We start from the raw sequence: 18,406 nt of genomic DNA on the forward strand, positions 1-18,406 counted from the left end.
GAGCAATGCAATGGCAGGAGCTTGAAATCTGAATTTTTTTTTGTAAATTAGAGATGGTATCTCATCAAGGGTGCTTGACTTAGTTTTAAGGGAAAGGATTACCTCATTAACATCAGAGGAATTAGCGGAAGCTAGGTACAGAGACTCTGGATAGTTACCTGTAAGGTATTCTTTAATATTAGTGAGTGAAGACGGAATATCATGAGCAAGGGATGTACCAATGGATGAAAAGAATCTATTGAATTCAATAGCCTTTGAATAGCCCTTCAATAGTCTTCAATCCGAAAATCAAGCAAACTGCTCGAACCTCCAGCAACAACAACAAGAAATAACCCTCCTCCAGGATGATAATAGAAACTTAAGGGCTAGCCGTGATCAACTCCAGCATGACTTGAATGGTCTCCGTGAGGAAAACATTCGTCTGAAATCTGATGAAGCCATAAAAAAACAAGAGGAAGCTCTCAGCAAAATGACTGCATGTATCAATACATTATCTGCCCAACGTTCCATCACCCAGGATGAACAAGATCAGCAAAAGCTGCTTGACTCTGTAGTTGTGTCGTCCCAAGCTATTCCAGTGGAAAGCGAAGGTGAAAAGTGTATTGAAATTGTTCAGGATCTCTTAAAAAATGAATTGCGTGTCTCTCTAAACAAAACAGACATTATTGCTCCCTACAGAGTAGGCAAAACGAACCCAACAGGACAAAACCAGCGGAAAATTCGCCTAAAATTGGCCTCCCAGTCCACGAAATCTCATCTTGTCCAAACAGCTGCATCCCAACGAAAGGGAATTTACATAAACGAGTGCTTGACTAGAAAAAGACAGCACCTCCTCTACCACCTGCGTCAAATCCGTCAACAAAACCCAGACGCGATTCATCAGTGCTTCGTTAGAGATGGCGTGATTAAAGTTAGGAAAACATCAACAGGTAAAATGTTTACAATTGCTAATGAGGATAACTTCAACTCTTTCCTCAACCAATGTGGTCTGTCTCACCTTATTATCACTCCCAATGAGTCAACATAATTAACCCCCCTTGTCACCTAGTGCGGGCTAGGTATCCTAATTTCTCTTTGTTTCACTTTTTAATTACCTTTAAATTTAACTTTTACTAGTCATTTTCTGGACATAATTAACCGAGTGCTTTAATATTTCTTCAGGTCTTTTTAAGTATACGGTCATAACTAAACTACTTTTGGTTAATTATCTTTAGCTTAAATTTGCCAATGTTTATTATTCAACTTTTTTCTTTGATTTCATTTATTACCAAGGTTGCCTTGCCTTGCCATACTCCCTTACTCCATTGTACCCCTGGCTTTGCCTGTGTCTCAATTATGCAAATTATTACTTACAGTGTACCTGAGAGTACCTGTAAGCCCCTTGTAAGCTACCTCATTTTTTTCTTTTCTTGTTCATTTTGTTTGTATTTTGTATAGACTTGCTTATATATTTTATTCCCTTTTATATCATAATTCTATTTTGTATTCTGCCATTCTTGCCTTGTTTTTTTTTTTGCAACCAGCCTTTTTATGCAGGCAAGTTTAGACCCTGAACTAAACCTCTTATCCACTATCTATGACAATCATCACTTTAATGATCTGAACTGCAGATATTTTACAGCACATGATGTAAACAATGTATTAACACATAATCACAATATCTCTGTAATCAACTTATATGTTAGATCCCTAGGTAAACACTTCGATGATGTTAGTGCCTTGATTGAAACTATTGACAACAAATTCACTTTTATTATACCTACTGAAACGTGGTTGAAAGAGGATACTACTCAACTCTTTAACATGCCTAACTACTCGGCAATTCACAACTGTCGTCAAATTCAGAGAGGTGGTGGTACTGCTCTTTACTACCACCATGAACTAACATGCTTAAAAGTAATTAGAACTAGAGACTGCTGTGGGGAGTATATCTTCGCCAGTTTCAGAGTCAAGGGTGCCGAGTCTATCCTGTCTGTGGGTGCAGTCTATAGAATTCCTAACACTGATGTGTCCGAATTCAATTCAAACCTTAGTAATTTAATACTCGATAACAGACTGAACAAAAACCATCTAATTATCGCAGGGGACTTTAATATTGATCTCTGCGAGCCTGAGCACCCTGCTGCTGTTAGCTTCCTGAACTGTATGAATTTCTGCTTCCTCATACCCTTAATCACTAGACCTACTAGAATCACTGATAGTACTGCTACGACTCTAGATCACATCTGGACCAACATAACCTCTCCGCTTATTTCAGGTATAATCACCGATAGCACTACAGACCATTACCCCACATTTCTCTTAACTAACATTAACAAACCACCTCTAGAGTCAAGGGAGATAAGTTTTAGACTGCACAATGAATCTGCTATAGACAATTTTATAACTGCTGCTGATAATGTCAACTGGGAGTCCGAGTTAGGAAGTAACACTGTAAAAGTGTTTGGTTTAGTTTAATACATACATAGAGTACATGAGTCACAGACAAGGATCTGAGAGGCGCCAGTTTGTCGGCCTGAGATCTCACACCTCAAAGCGTTAATGACCTCAAGTGACCTGAGGTCAGATCATGAGAATTTCACCTTGCTTCCGCTAAGCTTATAATTGTAGTCTGGTAGCCTTCAAACATGCCGACGTTTAAGGAGTGGCTTGGTAGTGCCGGAGGCTATCTACTTGTGGGCGGAGTTAGTACTAGGGTCCCCAATATATACTCGGAGAGCATTAAGCATTGACAGACAGAACGGCAGTCAGCAGAGCAGAGGAGACGGCCCTAGCAGGGAGGCTGTCGGCCGGCAGGGCGGGAGTCTCTGTCAACTACAGACCCCCCCCCCACCTCTCTATCCAGCTATAGGCCGAGACACTTGGTGAGTTGAGCAGTAAGGTGACTTGGTCGTGTTTACATATGCTGTGTGATGATCAGGGGCAGTCAAGTTGTAGGGTTCTCGAATTCTTGGATGATGACTCACTTTGCATATTAAACTGGAACATTTTAATTGGATTGCTTAGATTATGATACTTAGTATGTGAAATATATGAACTTATTATTTAAATCGTCTTTGTTCCCTAGAGCTTTGAGTTGAGGTGAGAAAGCCTCGGTGGTTACTAGATTCAAGATATTAATGAGTACATGTTTGGAGTTGATACATGGTACAGAGGGAACATACTAATAATGAACTCATGATAACATCTTTTGAGAATTTTGTGATACAGGCAAGTTCCATTCCTTGTCTTGTATGTAATGATCATGAATGGATGGTGGCAGCATTTCGTCTTCTACTATCTACTCTTCTACTTCTACGATCTACTCTTCTACTTCTACCTATCTACACCTCTCCCTCCACCCCTCTCTGAACTCTCACTTTCAACTAATGACCCTCCTCGCTCCTCCCACCTCCCTACCTCTCACCCCAAACCCTCACTAATTACTTCACTATTCATTTCTTTCCTTTCGTTTTCTCTTATACGTTTGTGGCAATGATTATGTATTCTAGAGTTCTCTCTGGAGTTTCGGGTAACTGATCAAGTGACGGCGCCTTGTAGTCTTAGCACCTAGGTAGTCAAATACCTAGGTTACAAGGTGTTGAACGAGAGAGGTTGCCTTAGGATCTCTGGGAGTGCTCTAGAATAGTTAGCTAACTGAGGACGGGATAACGGACTAGAGAGAGCTGTTTCCCCAGGCCTCGTTAGTTAACTGGGGGGTGGAATAATGGACAAGATAGAGCTATTTCCCCCCACCCCCCGTTACAAGGTAACATAGGGGACATCAACCTAGCAGTGCGATCTTTTCTTCAAAAAACTCTTAGCCTTTATAACACCCACTGTCCTATGCTTACTAAACAAGTCACTACCAAAAAGCTTAACAATCCCTGGCTTACAAAGGGAATACTTAAATCCATTAATAAAAAACATGACCTTGAGAAGAAGTATAGGTTATATTGGGATCAAAGAAGATTTTAAATAACAAACCAACACTCCTGTCCTATAACATTGGTCAGCTTTCAGCCTCTGATTCTGCTATTGAGTTCAATAGGTTCTTCTCTTCCATTGGGTCATCCCTTGCAAATGATATTCCATCTTCCAGTACTGACGTTAAGGACTATCTTACAGGTAACTATCCACAGTCTCTGTACATAAAGCCTACTAATTCCACTGACGACAATGAGATAATCCTTTCCCTTAAAACCAAGTCTAGTGCCCTTGAGGAGATACCAACTTTAATTTACAAAAAGCCTCCAGATCCTTAGCCCCTGCAATTGCATTGCTCTTCAACAAGTCACTTGAACTTCAAACCTTTCCAGATATTCTAAAAAAAAAAGCGAGAGTAACCCCTGTCCACAAATATGGTGATCCCACAGATGTTAACAACTACAGACCTATTTCAATCCTGCCTAACTTATCAAAAATTTTTGAAAAACTAATCTACAAGCAGCTTTACTCTTATCTAGCCAAGCACAATATACTTAGCTCTTGCCAATATGGCTTCAGACCCAAAAAAAGCACTAACGATGCACTTATTAGTATGATTAACTTAATTCATGCAGCTCTTGATAAAAATGAGTTCCCTGTTGGGTTATTTGTGGACCTGCGTAAGGCTTTTGACACTGTCGATCACCAAAACCTTCTTAAATTACATCATTATGGAGTCAGAGGACACTCCCTACAATACCTCAAATCTTACCTTACTGACAGGCTCCAGTATGTTTCTGTGAACAATTCAATTTCTCCCACCCTACCCAACAACATTGGTGTTCCTCAGGGCAGCATACTTGGCCCTCTCCTCTTTCTCATCTTCATTAATGACCTTCCAAATGCCTCCCAACACCTCAAACCTATTCTATTTGCTGACGACACAACCTTCATTTACTCCAGTCCTGACCCCCTTGCTCTAAATGGCACAGTAAATACTGAGCTAAATAAAGTCCATCTTTGGCTAACTGCCAACAAACTCACCCTTAACATTGACAAAACTTTCTATATTCTGTTTGGCAATAAATCCTCTAATCAAATAAATCCGAAAATAAACAATACCCAAATTTGTAACAAATTAGATGGAAAATTCCTTGGCGTTCTCATTGATCACAAGCTGAATTTCCAGGGACACATTCTAAATATATCAAAAAAGTTTCAAAAACTGTTGGCATTCTTTCTAAGATCAGATATTATGTACCCCGCCCTGCCCTGGTTACTCTCTATTACTCCCTCATCTATCCATACCTCAACTATGGTATTTGTGCTTGGGGTTCTACTACCCAAAATCATTTACGTCCTCTAATTACTCAACACAAAGCTGCTATTAGGACAATATCCAACTCTGGCCCCAGACATCACTCGGTACCCCTACTCAAATCTCTGAATATGTTAGATATTAAGTCACTGCACATTCTCTCTTGTGCATTATACATATATAAAACGCTGAACTGTAATGCCAATCCTGACCTCAAAAGCTTCATTGAAGGTTGTAACAGAACCCATGAGCACCACACCAGAAATAAATAGTTTTGATATTCCAAGAGTACGACTTAATCAAACTAGAAATGCTCTACAAATCAAGGGACCCAGAATGTGGAATGACCTTCCCAACCATGTTAAAGACTGTACCTCTCAACCAGTTTAAGATAAAAACGAAGCTATACCTAATAAATTCCCTGTAACCTACCTTACCCCTCTATTGTCAACCCATGTCTGTTATTTTTTTTAATGAACACTGTTTGTCAACCTATTGTATTTGTGCTGCTTTTTCAGTCATGTTCCCCCTTTTTTTTTTATCTTTATTTGTATTTGTTCTCAACACATTTTATTCTTTATGCTCAATTAGTATTAAGTTCTAGATATTAATGTTTTTCCTGCCCGAAACGCATTGCGTAATAGTGGCTTTAGGCATTGTATGTACTAGCTCTATCTATGGATCCATCTATGGATGTACTAGCTCTTTTAATGGATCTATGGATCCATTAATGTAACATCACTTGTATGTATGTACCTTACCTGAATAAATATATTTATATATATATTTATTTATTTATTTTATTTATTTATAGCAATGTCTGAGGCCGAAAGCACACCATCGTCATTGGATAGGAGAATTGGTTTTTTATTTAAAATCTTTTTTGAACCTAATATTTCGGAGATAGTGCTCCATGTTTTCTTAATGTTGCCCTTAAGTTGGATAAATTTATTTTCGTAGTATTTTATTTTGTCTCTTCTAATTATTTTAGATAGCATGGATGAGTAAATCTTTGAAATTTTTCTGGAGACGACTCCTAACCTATACTTCTGTTCAAGGTCATGTTTTTTATTAATAGATTTAAGTATACCTTTGTAAGCCATGGAGTGTTTAAGATGTCTACATATGTAGTGTTTATGTCTCTACAATTAAGAGCAGTGTTTTATTTCAAAATCCTTTTATTGATTTTATAAATATTTATGAACCTAACATTCTTGCATAAGTTTTGGGGGAATTTGGGAAAACTTTTAATAATAAAACTAAACTTATTTTGGATAAAAATTCTAAAAAATAACTTATTATATGCTACTGTGTTAGCTGAGTTTTATGGAAATTATTTAAGTTGACGCTTGTGTTTGCAGAGTAATTTTGAAAATGTTGAAAATTCGTTGAATAATAAGTGTTGTATTATTTTATCTTTTTCTATTTAGGCTGCGATGCTAAAAACTTGGACCAGTTGGAGCCCTCTTCATATACCTAGTTAATATAGTTTGATTGAAATTTAATATCTGTCACTTTTCCTTTGTTAAGCCTCTTTCAATTATTGCTGCTTTATTACAGAGTAATTTTTAAGAGCATGGATAGAAAACACTGTGCTCACCAGGGATCGAACCTGGGACCTTCTGTGTGTTAGACAGATGTGATAACCACTACACCATGAGCACTTGAAGGCATTGTATCAATGCACTTTACAAATAATTATTTACGAGAACTAAAACCTATGGTTGAGATATAGAAGTCAATTGTGTGAACTTTCAAGATCAGTGAAGAATTATGACAAAATAATAACATAAAGTAATAAGATATTACACAATATAATTACACAAGTTTCCTTGTGTCTGGGCAGGACATAATGACCTCCCGGACTTATCTTTTATTGTCCCTTAATTTGTCTGGAGTTTCCTCGATAACACACAGATTCTCAATGTTAGTGTATTACTTAAGCACCATAATGTAACTATGTGCCATGACTCGCAGAGTTTGAGATAAGTCCTGATAGATCAAGGTGACAACAGGACAGCCAAGTCCCCCCTCCAAACCTGGCAGCGTACTGCCGCCGCCTCCCAGGACACACTATCTTATATTTTATTTATTTATTTATAAAATAATAAATAATATAAACAAGTATTAGATTTATTTATTTATATATATACAAGAAGGTACATTGGGTTTGTGAGACTACATTGGCTAGTACAATATTTACATTCTTGTAAAGCCACTAGTACGCGCAGCGTTTCGGGCAGGTCCTTAATCTATCAGATAATCAGGTACCCCTACTCAAATCTCTGAATATGTTAGACATTAAGTCACTGCACATTCACTCATGTGTATTATACATATACAAAACGCTAAATTGTAATGCCAATCCTGATCTCAAAAGCTTCATAGAAGGTTGTAACAGAACCCATGAGCACCACACCAGAAATAAATACAGTTTTGATATTCCTAGAGTACGACTTAATCAAACCAGAAATGCTCTACAAATCAAGGGGCCCAGGATGTGGAATGACCTTCCCAACCATGTTAAAGACAGTACCTCTCTCAACCAGTTTAAGTTAAAAACGAAGCTATACCTAATAAATTCCATGTAACCTACCTTACCCTTCTATTGTCAACCCATGTATGTTTTTTTTTTTTTTTTTTTTTTTTTTTTTTTTTTTTTTTGTTTTACAAATCAACGCTGTTTTAATGTAATTTTCTGTAATAATTTATAATTGTATTTGTGCTGTTTTTTCAACAATGTTCCCCCCCTCTTTTACCTCTATTTTTATTTGTACTCAACGCATTTTTTTCTTTTTACCCATTAGTTTTAAGCTTTAGTCAGTAGTGTTTTTTCCTGCCCGAAACGCTTTGCGTAATAGTGGCTTTAGGCATTGTATGTACTAGCTCTATCTATAAAGCCAACAAACTTTGTAAAATCTCTTTATGTATGTACCTTTGCCTAAATAAAAATTATTATTATTATTATTATTATTATTATTATAATTTTAAGTAGGTAATTTCTATCAGAATTGATAAATGATAAAGATACATTGCAAGAGAAAAATGAGATGAGAGAGATAAGTAAGTATATTAAAGCACATTGTTATATTAAAGCTCTGATTGATTACATTGACAGCTTGATTAGTAATTTAAACAAGATTAATAGACACCATACAGCAGATTGACAGCACATATAAGACAGCAATGATCACAATGGTAAAGATGTTCAGATTGGGAGACTGGGTAGCAAAAGATACAGATAAACAAGATTTATAAACACCATATCTCAACTATGGTATTTGTGCTTGGGGTTCTACTACCCAAAATCACTTACGTCCTCTAATTACTCAACACAAAGCTGCTATTAGGACAATATCCAATTCTGGCCCCAGACATCACTCGGTACCCCTACTCAAATCTCTGAATATGTTAGACATTAAGTCACTGCACATTCTCTCATGTGTATTATACATGTATAAAACGCTAAACTATAATGCCAATCCTGATCTCAAAAGCTTCATAGAAGGTTGTAACAGAACCCATGAGCACTACACCAGAAATAAATACAGTTTTGATATTCCTAGAGTACGACTTAATCAAACTAGAAATGCTCTACAAATCAAGGGGCCCAGAATGTGGAATGACCTTCCCAACCATGTTAAAGACTGTACCTCTCTCAACCAGTTTAAGTTAAAAACGAAGCTATACCTAATAAATTCCCTGTAACCTACCTTACCCCTCTATTGTCAACCAATGTCTGTTTTTCTTTAAAGAGCGCTGTTTGTCGACATAATTGTATTTGTGCTGCTTTTTCATCTATGTTTTTATTTCTTGTTTTCATTCTACTCATTATGCTCAATTAGTATTAAGCTTGTCATTTAAGTTTATCATGCCCGAAACACTTTGCGTAATAGTGGCTTTAGGCATTGTATGTACTAGCTCTACCTATAAGTCAACCAATCCTTGTAAAAATTTATTGTATGTATGTACCTTACCTAAATAAAATTGTATTGTATTGTATTGTATTGTATTGTATTGTATACAGCAGATTGGCAGCACATATGACGAACGGAGCGAACGAAGGAACGTCAACAACACCTGTCGGCCCTGCCCTCCCTCCTCTATTATCAGCTGATCCTTGAGCTCTCGGCTACCAACAAATGATGTAGCATAACCCGAAGGCAGCTAAGTACACAGTGACCCAAATGTGATTGAAAAAACCAACAAGACCAACACGTAATTCTCTCATTTCGACCTCACTAGTGTTGCTCCCTGGAGCTAAGAAGCTGTACCCGACGTTCACAGCTGCCTATCAACGAGGCTTCCCTATTTGTTCCTGCCTACATTTATCCTGCTATCATGCAAAGTAAGACCAGTAAGACCCTTAGGAAAGATAGCACACCTAACAAGAATAACCCTACTAGCCAGGCTAACAACATGATTCGTTCAGCTATCTCCCCGTCGGTGGCCGCCGTGGGGGGTACCGACTCTCCCCCCGTCAACAACAACAAACAATCTCAGCTGGGCGCAGCGCCGTCTCTGACACGGGCCATGCAACTATTAGGTAGCCATATGGACCAACTTAAACGAGCTGCTGCCCCTTGTTCTGACTTCAAGCGCTTTGTTGATAACCCTTGGCTCAAGTTATTAACTCAAGTACATGAAGATCAAATGACAGTAATCAAAGAGCAGTCGGCCTTAATAATGAACCTGCAAGGCTCATTATTATCTTTGCAGAATGAAGTTGTAGACTTACACAAGAACAATAAAGATCTATCTACCAAAGTCGTCAACCTCGAACAAGAATTAAGCATTCTCAAGAACATAGTTACAAACTTTAATCCAGATGCAACCACTAAAAAACAGGAAGAAATATTGCAACCGTTTGAGAACCATCTGAACAACCTGCAACAACAACACACTGTTACCCAAGACGAGACAGACCAACATAAACTACTTGAGTCTGTAATTATCTCTTCACGTGATTTTCCCCAAGAAACTGATGGTGAAGACTGTGCTGCCATCGTGATCAAAGTATTGCAGGATAAGTTAAGTTATTTGATCCAAAAAAATGACATCAAAGCAGCTTATAGAGTGGGTACCAAATCATCTGGTACTAATAATAGGCGAATTCGCTTAAAATTAGATAGCTGCTCCCGCAAGACTGATCTTATCTCATCTGCAGTTGCTAGTAAATCCACTGTTTATGTGAATGAATGTCTGACCAGGTGCAGGCAAAATCTCTTTTTTAAACTGCGTGGCTGCTGCAAAAATTCCCCTACAATTAAACACTGTTTTGTGCGAGATGGTAAAATTATAGCTAGGAGGACTGACACTGGAAAAACCTATTCAATAACCACAGAAGCTCACCTTAATTCTTTCCTCAATTACTGTGGGATATCTGCTGTATAGCCTGAATTCAAATTATAATCTCATTTAACTACCTTTGTGTACTCTAGCTCTGCCTTTCCCTTCAAAAGGTTTTAACTTTAGTTTAAAAAAAAAAAAATAATATTGTCATCTTTATTATTGTCTTTTTTTCTTTTTACTCCCATGTTCCATAGTACACTGGCTTTGCCTGTGTCATCTAGTATTAACTTTATTATCCAGTGTTCCTGAGTGTATCTCTATTTAAACTACCTCAGTTTGTTTTAGTGTAACTTTAGTATTCAACTATAGTGTACTTATAATAGTATAGTAAGCAAGCTTTTCATCTTATAGATTTCATAATTGTTTTTTTTACTTTTTTGGTCATCTATTGTTATTAATTATTCTAGTTAATTCTTTACATTCCTAGTTCCCATTAAGTTTTTTTTCTTTTTACTTAAAATTACCATTAAGTTTATTTTACTTTAGAATTTTTAATCTACTTTTTTCTTTGTTTTCTATTTTGTAATTTGCCATTCTTGCCTTGTTTTCCTGCAAACAGCCCTTTTATGCAGACAAGTATAGGCCCAGAACTAAACCTCTTATCCACTATCTATGACAATCATCACTTCAATGATCAAAATTGCAGATATTTTACAGCACATGATGTAAACAATGTATTAACAGATAATCACAATATCTCTGTAATCAACTTGAACGTTAGATCCCTAGGTAAACACTTCGATGATGTTAGTGCCTTGATTGAAACTATTGACAACAAATTCTCTTTTATTATACTTACTGAAACGTGGTTGAAAGAGGATAATACTCAACTCTTTAACATGCCTAACTACTCGGCAATTCACAACTGTCGTCAAATGCAGAGAGGTGGTGGTACTGCTCTTTACTACCACCAAGAACTAACATGCTTAAAAATAATTAGAACTAGAGACTGCTGTGGGGAGTATATCTTCGCCAGTTTCAGAGTCAAGGGTGCCGAGTCTGTCCTGTCTGTGGGTGCAGTCTATAGAATTCCTAACACTGATGTGTCTGAATTCAACTCAAACCTTAGAAATCTAATAATAGATAACAGATTGAACAAAAACCATCTAATTATCGCAGGGGACTTTAATATTGACCTCTGGGAGCCTGAACACCCTACTGCTGTTAGCTTCCTCAACTGTATGAATTCCTGCTTCCTCATACCCTTAATCACTAGACCAACTTGAATCACTGATAGTACTGCTACGACTCTAGATCACATCTGGACCAACATAACCTCTCCGCTTATTTCAGGTATAATCACCGATAGCACTACAGACCATTACCCTACATTTCTCTTAACTAACATTAGCAAACCACCTCTAGAGACAAGGGAGTTAAGCTTTAGGCTGCACAATGAAACTGCTATAAACAATTTTATAACTGCTGCTGATAATGTCAACTGGGAGTCCGAGTTAGGTAACATAGGGGACATCAACCTAGCAGTGCAATCTTTTCTACAAACAACTCTTAGCCTTTATATCACCCACTGTCCTATGCTTACAAAACAAGTCACAAGCAAAAGACTTAACAATCCTTGGCTTACAAAGGGAATACTTAAATCCATTAACAAAAAACACGACCTTGAGAAGAAGTATAGGCTTGGAACAGTCTCCAAAGAATTCTCAAAGAATTACTCGTTATTGCTATCTAAAATAATTAGACGAGCCAAAACTAAATACCATGAAGATAAATTTACCCAAATAAAGAGCAACATTAAAAAACTTGGAGCACAATTTCACAAATATTGGGATCAAAGAAGATTTTAAATAACAAACCAACACTCCTTTCCAATAACGTTGGTCAGCTTTCAGCCGTTGATTCTGCTATTGAGTTCAATATGTTCTTCTCTTCCATTGGGTCATCCCTTGCAAATGATATTCCATATTCCTGTACTGATGTTAAGGACTATCTTACAGGTAACTATCCACAGTCTCTGTACCTAAAGCCTACTAGTTCCACTGATGTCAATGAAATAATCCTTTCCCTTAAAACCAAGTCTAGTGCCCTCGAGGAGATACCAACTTTAATTTACAAAAAAGCCTCCAGATCTCTAGCCCCTGCTATTGCATTGCTCTTCAACAAGTCACTTGAACTCCAAACCTTTCCTGACATTCTAAAAAAGCAAGAGTAACCCCTGTCCACAAATGTGGTGATCTCACAGATGTTAACAACTACAGACCTATATCAATCCTGCCTAACTTGTCAAAAATATTCGAAAAACTAATCTACAAGCAGCTTTACTCTTTTCTAGCCAAACACAATATACTTAGCTCTTATCAATATGGCTTCAGACCCAAAAAAAGCACTAACGATGCACTTATTAGTATGATTAACTTAATTCACGCAGCTCTTGATAAAAAGGAGTTTCCTGTTGGGTTATTTGTGGACCTGCGTAAGGCTTTTGACACTGTCAATCATCAAAACCTTCTTCTTAAATTACATCATTATGGAGTCAGAGGACACTCTTTGCAATACCTCAAATCTTATCTTACTGACAGGCTCCAGTATGTTTCTGTGAATAATACTATTTCTCCCACCCTACCCATCAACATTGGTGTTCCTCAGGGCAGCATACTTGGCCCTCTCCTCTTTCTCATCTACATTAATGACCTTCCAAATGCCTCCCAACACCTCAAACCAATTCTATTTGCTGACGACACAAAATTCATTTACTCCAGTTCTGACCCCTTTGCTCTAAATGCCACAGTAAATACTGAGCTAGAGAAAGTCCATCTTTGGCTAACTGCCAACAAACTCACCCTTAACATTGACAAAACGTTTTATATTCTGTTTGGCAATAAATCCTCTAATCAGATAAATCTCAAAATAAACAATACCCAAATTTGTAATAAATTAGATGGCAAATTCCTTGGCGTTCTCATCGACCACAAGCTGAATTTCCAGGGTCACATTCTAAATATATCAAAAATAGTTTCAAAAACTGTTGGCATTCTTTCTAAGATCAGATATTATGTACCCCGCCCTGCCCTGGTTACTCTCTATTACTCGCTCACCTATCCATACCTCAACTATGGTATTTGTGCTTGGGGTTCTACTACCCAAAATCATTTACGTCCTCTAATTACTCAACACAAAGCTGCTATTAGGACAATATCCAACTCTGGCCCCAGACATCACTCGGTACCCTTACTCAAATCTCTGAATATGTTAGATATTAAGTCACTGCACATTCTCTCTTGTGTATTATACATATATAAAACGCTGAACTGTAATGCTAATCCTGACCGCAAAAGCTTCATTGAAGGTTGTAACAGAACCCATGAGCACCACCAGAAATAAATACAGTTTTGATATTCCTAGAGTACGACTTAATCAAACTAGAAATGCTCTACAAATCAAGGGACCCAGAATGTGGAATGACCTTCCCAACCATGTTAAAGACTGTACCTCTCTCAACCAGTTTAAGATAAAAACTAAACACTACCTAATAAATTCCCTGTAACCTACTTCACTCCTCTATTGTCAACCCATGTCTGTTATTTTTTTTTTTTTAATCAACACTGTTTGTCAACCTATTGTATTTGTGCTGCTTTTTCAGTCATGTTCCCCCTTTTTTTTTTATCTGTATTTGTATTTGTTCTCAACACTTTTTATTCTTTATGCTCAATTAGTATTAAGTTCTAGATATTAATGTTTTTCTTGCCCGAAACGCATTGCGTAATAGTGGCTTTAGGCATTGTATATACCAGCTCTATCTATATATCAATCCATTAATGTAACATCACTTGTATGTATGTACCTTACCTGAATAAACATATTTATTTTATTTTTTTTATTTATATAAGAAAACAGCGATGATTTTATTGTCCCTTAATTTGTCTGGAGTTTCCTCGATAACACACAGATTCTCAATGTTATGGGAATAATTAAGCACCATAATGTAACTATGTGCCATGACTCGCAGAGTTTGAGATAAGTCCTGATAGATCAAGGTGACAACAGGACAGCCAAGTCCCCCCTCCAAACCTGGCAGCGTACTGCCGCCGCCTCCCAGGACACACTATCTTATATTTTACAAATACAAATATTTGTTCAGGTAAAGTACATACATACAAGGTAAAATGCAAAAGTTGATGGATTTATAGACAGAGCTAGTACATACAATGCCTAAAGCCACTATTACGCAAAGCGTTTCGGGCAGGAAAAACACTAAGACTAAAACTTAATACTAGTTGAGATTAAAGATTTGTTGTATGTGAGATTTGTAGTCTCACATACAACCAAAGTGTACTTAAGCTCTGCCTTTCCTTTCCAAAGGTGTTTATTTTTATTTTTATTTTATTTTTTTTGTTTGTCATCTTTGCCTGTTTTATACTCTTAATTATTTGTTCTTAGTTAATCCCCTTGTCACTAAACCTAGGGCATTTTATTACCCTGTTAATTAACCATTACTAAGCTAATTATCTTCAAGATCATTTTTTTATGATTATTATTTTTCTTATTATTTTTTATTTTACATTTATATTGTCAGTCTCTACTGATTTTTTGTTTTTTATTTTATGTAACTTCTGTGTCCTCCCTGGCTATCTATTGGATCTTTATTTTACTTCTAAATTGTTACTATTTTATTGTATTTGCTTTTATTCTTGTGTTTTGCTTTATCGTGTATCTTGTATCGTGATCCCTCTGCATCTCTATGCACACTGATATTGATCCTGATCAAAATCTTCTGTCTCATATCTACACCAACCAGCACATTGATCATCATTCTTGCAAGTATTTCACAGCACACCTGGCTAAAAACAAACTTCAAAATAGCACCTGTCTATCAGTTTATAACCAAAATGTTAGATCACTTGGTAAATATTTTGACGATTTAAATGCATTACTCACAGCACTAGGTACTAACCTATCGTTCATTATTTTAACAGAAACTTGGCTAAATAAAGACTATACCCAACTCTACAACTTAGCTGGTTATAAAGCCATTCATAACTGTAGGCCTAATAAAAAAGGTGGTGGCACAGCTATATATTACCGAGATACATTTATCTGCAACAGTGTTATTAGTGACAGATGACTACTGTGAATATTCTTTTGCTCAGTTTACAATTAAATCCCTTAAATTCTCTTTGACTATTGGAGCCATCTATAGATTTCCCAATACTAGCATAGCTTCTTTCTCGGACAACCTAAGGAATCTTATTATAAACAACAATCTCAACAAAAACCACTTCATTCTGGGAGGAGACTTTAATATTGACCTGGGTCAACAAAATTGCTCTCAAGTTGACTATTTCCTTAACAGCATGAACTCCTGTATGCTAATCCCCACAATCACCAAACCTACCCGAGTCACTCAAACATCAGCCACTACCTTGGACCACATATGGACAAACATAACAGCTCCCCTTGTATCTGGTATAATCTACGACAGAACAACTGACCACTATCCTACCTTTCTCATAGCGAACATGGACATAACACCACCAAAAAGCAAGAAACTTTCATTTAGGCTACACAGTGAATCAGCTTTAGACAATCTTACAGAGGCACTTTACAATATTAACTGGGATTCTGAATTCAATAATACCCATGATATAAATTCATTAGCTAACCTCTTCCTCTCCAAAACTCTAAGCCTCTACAACCTTCATTGTCCCCTTCTTACCAAGCAAGTAACTGACAAAAGATTAAACAATCCATGGCTCACAAGTGGCATTCTCAACTCAATCAACAAGAAACATGAATAAATAATAAAATAATAAATAAATAAATAAATATGTTTATTCAGGTAAGGTACATACATACAAGTGATGTTACATTAATGGATTGATATATAGATAGAGCTGGTATATACAATGCCTAAAGCCACTATTACGCAATGCGTTTCGGGCAAGAAAAACATTAATATCTACAACGTAATACTAATTGAGCATAAAGAATAAAAAGTGTTGAGAACAAATACAAATAAAGATAAAAAAAAGGGGGAACTTGACTGAAAAAGCAGCACAAATACAATAGGTTGACAAACAGTGTTGATTAAAAAAAAATAAATAAATAAATAAATAAATAACAGACATGGGTTGACAATAGAGGAGTGAGGTAGGTTACAGGGAATTTATTAGGTAGTGTTTAGTTTTTAACTTAAACTGGTTGAGAGAGGTACAGTCTTTAACATGGTTGGGAAGGTCATTCCACATTCTGGGTCCCTTGATTTGTAGAGCATTTCTAGTTTGATTAAGTCGTACTCTAGGAATATCAAAACTGTATTTATTTCTGGTGTGGTGCTCATGGGTTCTGTTACAACCTTCAATGAAGCTTTTGAGGTCAGGATTAGCATTACAGTTCATCGTTTAATATATGTATAATGCACAAGAGAGAATGTGCAGTGACTTAATATCTAACATATTCAGAGATTTGAGTAAGGGTACCGAGTGATGTCTGGGGCCAGAGGTGGATATTGTCCTAATAGCAGCTTTGTGTTGGGTAATAAGAGGACGTAAATGATTTTGGGTAGTAGAACCCCAAGCACAAATACCATAGTTGAGGTATAGATAGATGAGGGAGTATGAAAAGAAAGTTAGGATTGGCCTAGTTTCAAAGGAAGTAGCTAAAAGGTACTCATCAATGCTTACCAGTATCATAAGAAAGGCAAAACTTGCATATTATGTGAATAGATTCAATGAAGCAAAAGGCAACATGAAGAGCACTTGGAAAACTATCTCTAGTATCCTAGGAACTAAACATCACTCACATAACCAAATAAAACTCTACAAGGATGGGGATATACCGTCAACTGATTTGGAAATGGCAAATGAATTTAATAGTTTCTTTTCATCGGTTGGTGCTAATCTTGCCAGTAAAATCCCACAGACTCAGACACATATTAACACATATCTCTCAGGCAGCTATCCAAACTCTCTTCTCCTTTCACCAATCAGCCCGGCAGATGTTGTGTCCATCATACACTCTCTAAAAACCAAGGCAGGGAACACCAGTGAAATTCCGTCCATTGTGTACAAGAGAGCCTCCCATGCCCTTGCCCCACCCATAGCACTACTGTTCAACAAATCTATAGAGTGTCACACCTTCCCTGATATCCTCAAAAAAGCAAGAGTAACGCCAGTCCATAAAGGAGGCAATCCGGCGGACATAAACAATTATAGACCAATATCAAATCTACCCATTCTATCAAAAATATTTGAAAAAATTATTTACAAACAGCTCTATTCCTTTCTCGTAAAATTCGACATACTCAGCCCCTGCCAGTTTGGCTTCCGGTCCCAAAAGAGCACCAACGATGCAATCATTAGTCTCCTTGATGTTATCTACTCAGCCCTTGACAAAAATGAGTTTCCGATTGGACTCTTCATTGACCTAAGAAAAGCCTTTGATACTGTTAATCACAACTACCTCTTACTTAAACTCCAGCATTATGGAATCCGAGGCCTTGCCCTTGACTACATCCGATCCTATCTTAGTGACAGACACCAATATGTAACCATCAATGATACAACTTCTTCCACTCTACCAATTACCGTTGGAGTGCCACAGGGCAGCATCTTAGGACCTCTTCTATTTCTTATATATATAAACGATCTGCCTAATGTCTCTAATATTCTCAAACCTATATTATTTGCTGACGATACTACCCTTATCTATTCAAACCTCAACCCACATACACTAAATAATGTTGTGAATAATGAATTAAAAAAAGTCCACTTATGGATGTCAACGAACAAACTAACATTAAACATCGAAAAGACTTACTACATCTTATTTGGAAGCAAATCATCAAATGCAATTCAGCTACAGATAGACAAC

At 36.9% G+C, this 18,406-nt stretch overlaps 1 protein-coding gene and 1 non-coding gene across 2 annotated transcripts in view; one reads left to right on the forward strand and one right to left on the reverse strand.

Moving 5' to 3' along the window:
- The first annotated feature begins 469 nt into the window (after positions 1-469).
- The window catches only part of LOC138365828 (GRIP and coiled-coil domain-containing protein 2-like), a 52,127-nt gene continuing 34,190 nt past the window's right edge, over positions 470-18,406 (forward strand). Inside the window, exon 1 of the mRNA XM_069326355.1 lies at positions 470-679. Coding sequence (XP_069182456.1) covers positions 470-679 — 210 coding nt within the window. The remainder of the gene's footprint in view (positions 680-18,406) is intronic.
- On the reverse strand, positions 6,816-6,888 carry TRNAV-AAC (transfer RNA valine (anticodon AAC)). Its single transcript has one exon. It is a non-coding gene; the product is annotated as a tRNA-Val (tRNA).

This window comes from Procambarus clarkii, chromosome 2 (genome assembly GCF_040958095.1).
Source record: "Procambarus clarkii isolate CNS0578487 chromosome 2, FALCON_Pclarkii_2.0, whole genome shotgun sequence".
NCBI lineage: Eukaryota > Metazoa > Arthropoda > Malacostraca > Decapoda > Cambaridae > Procambarus > Procambarus clarkii.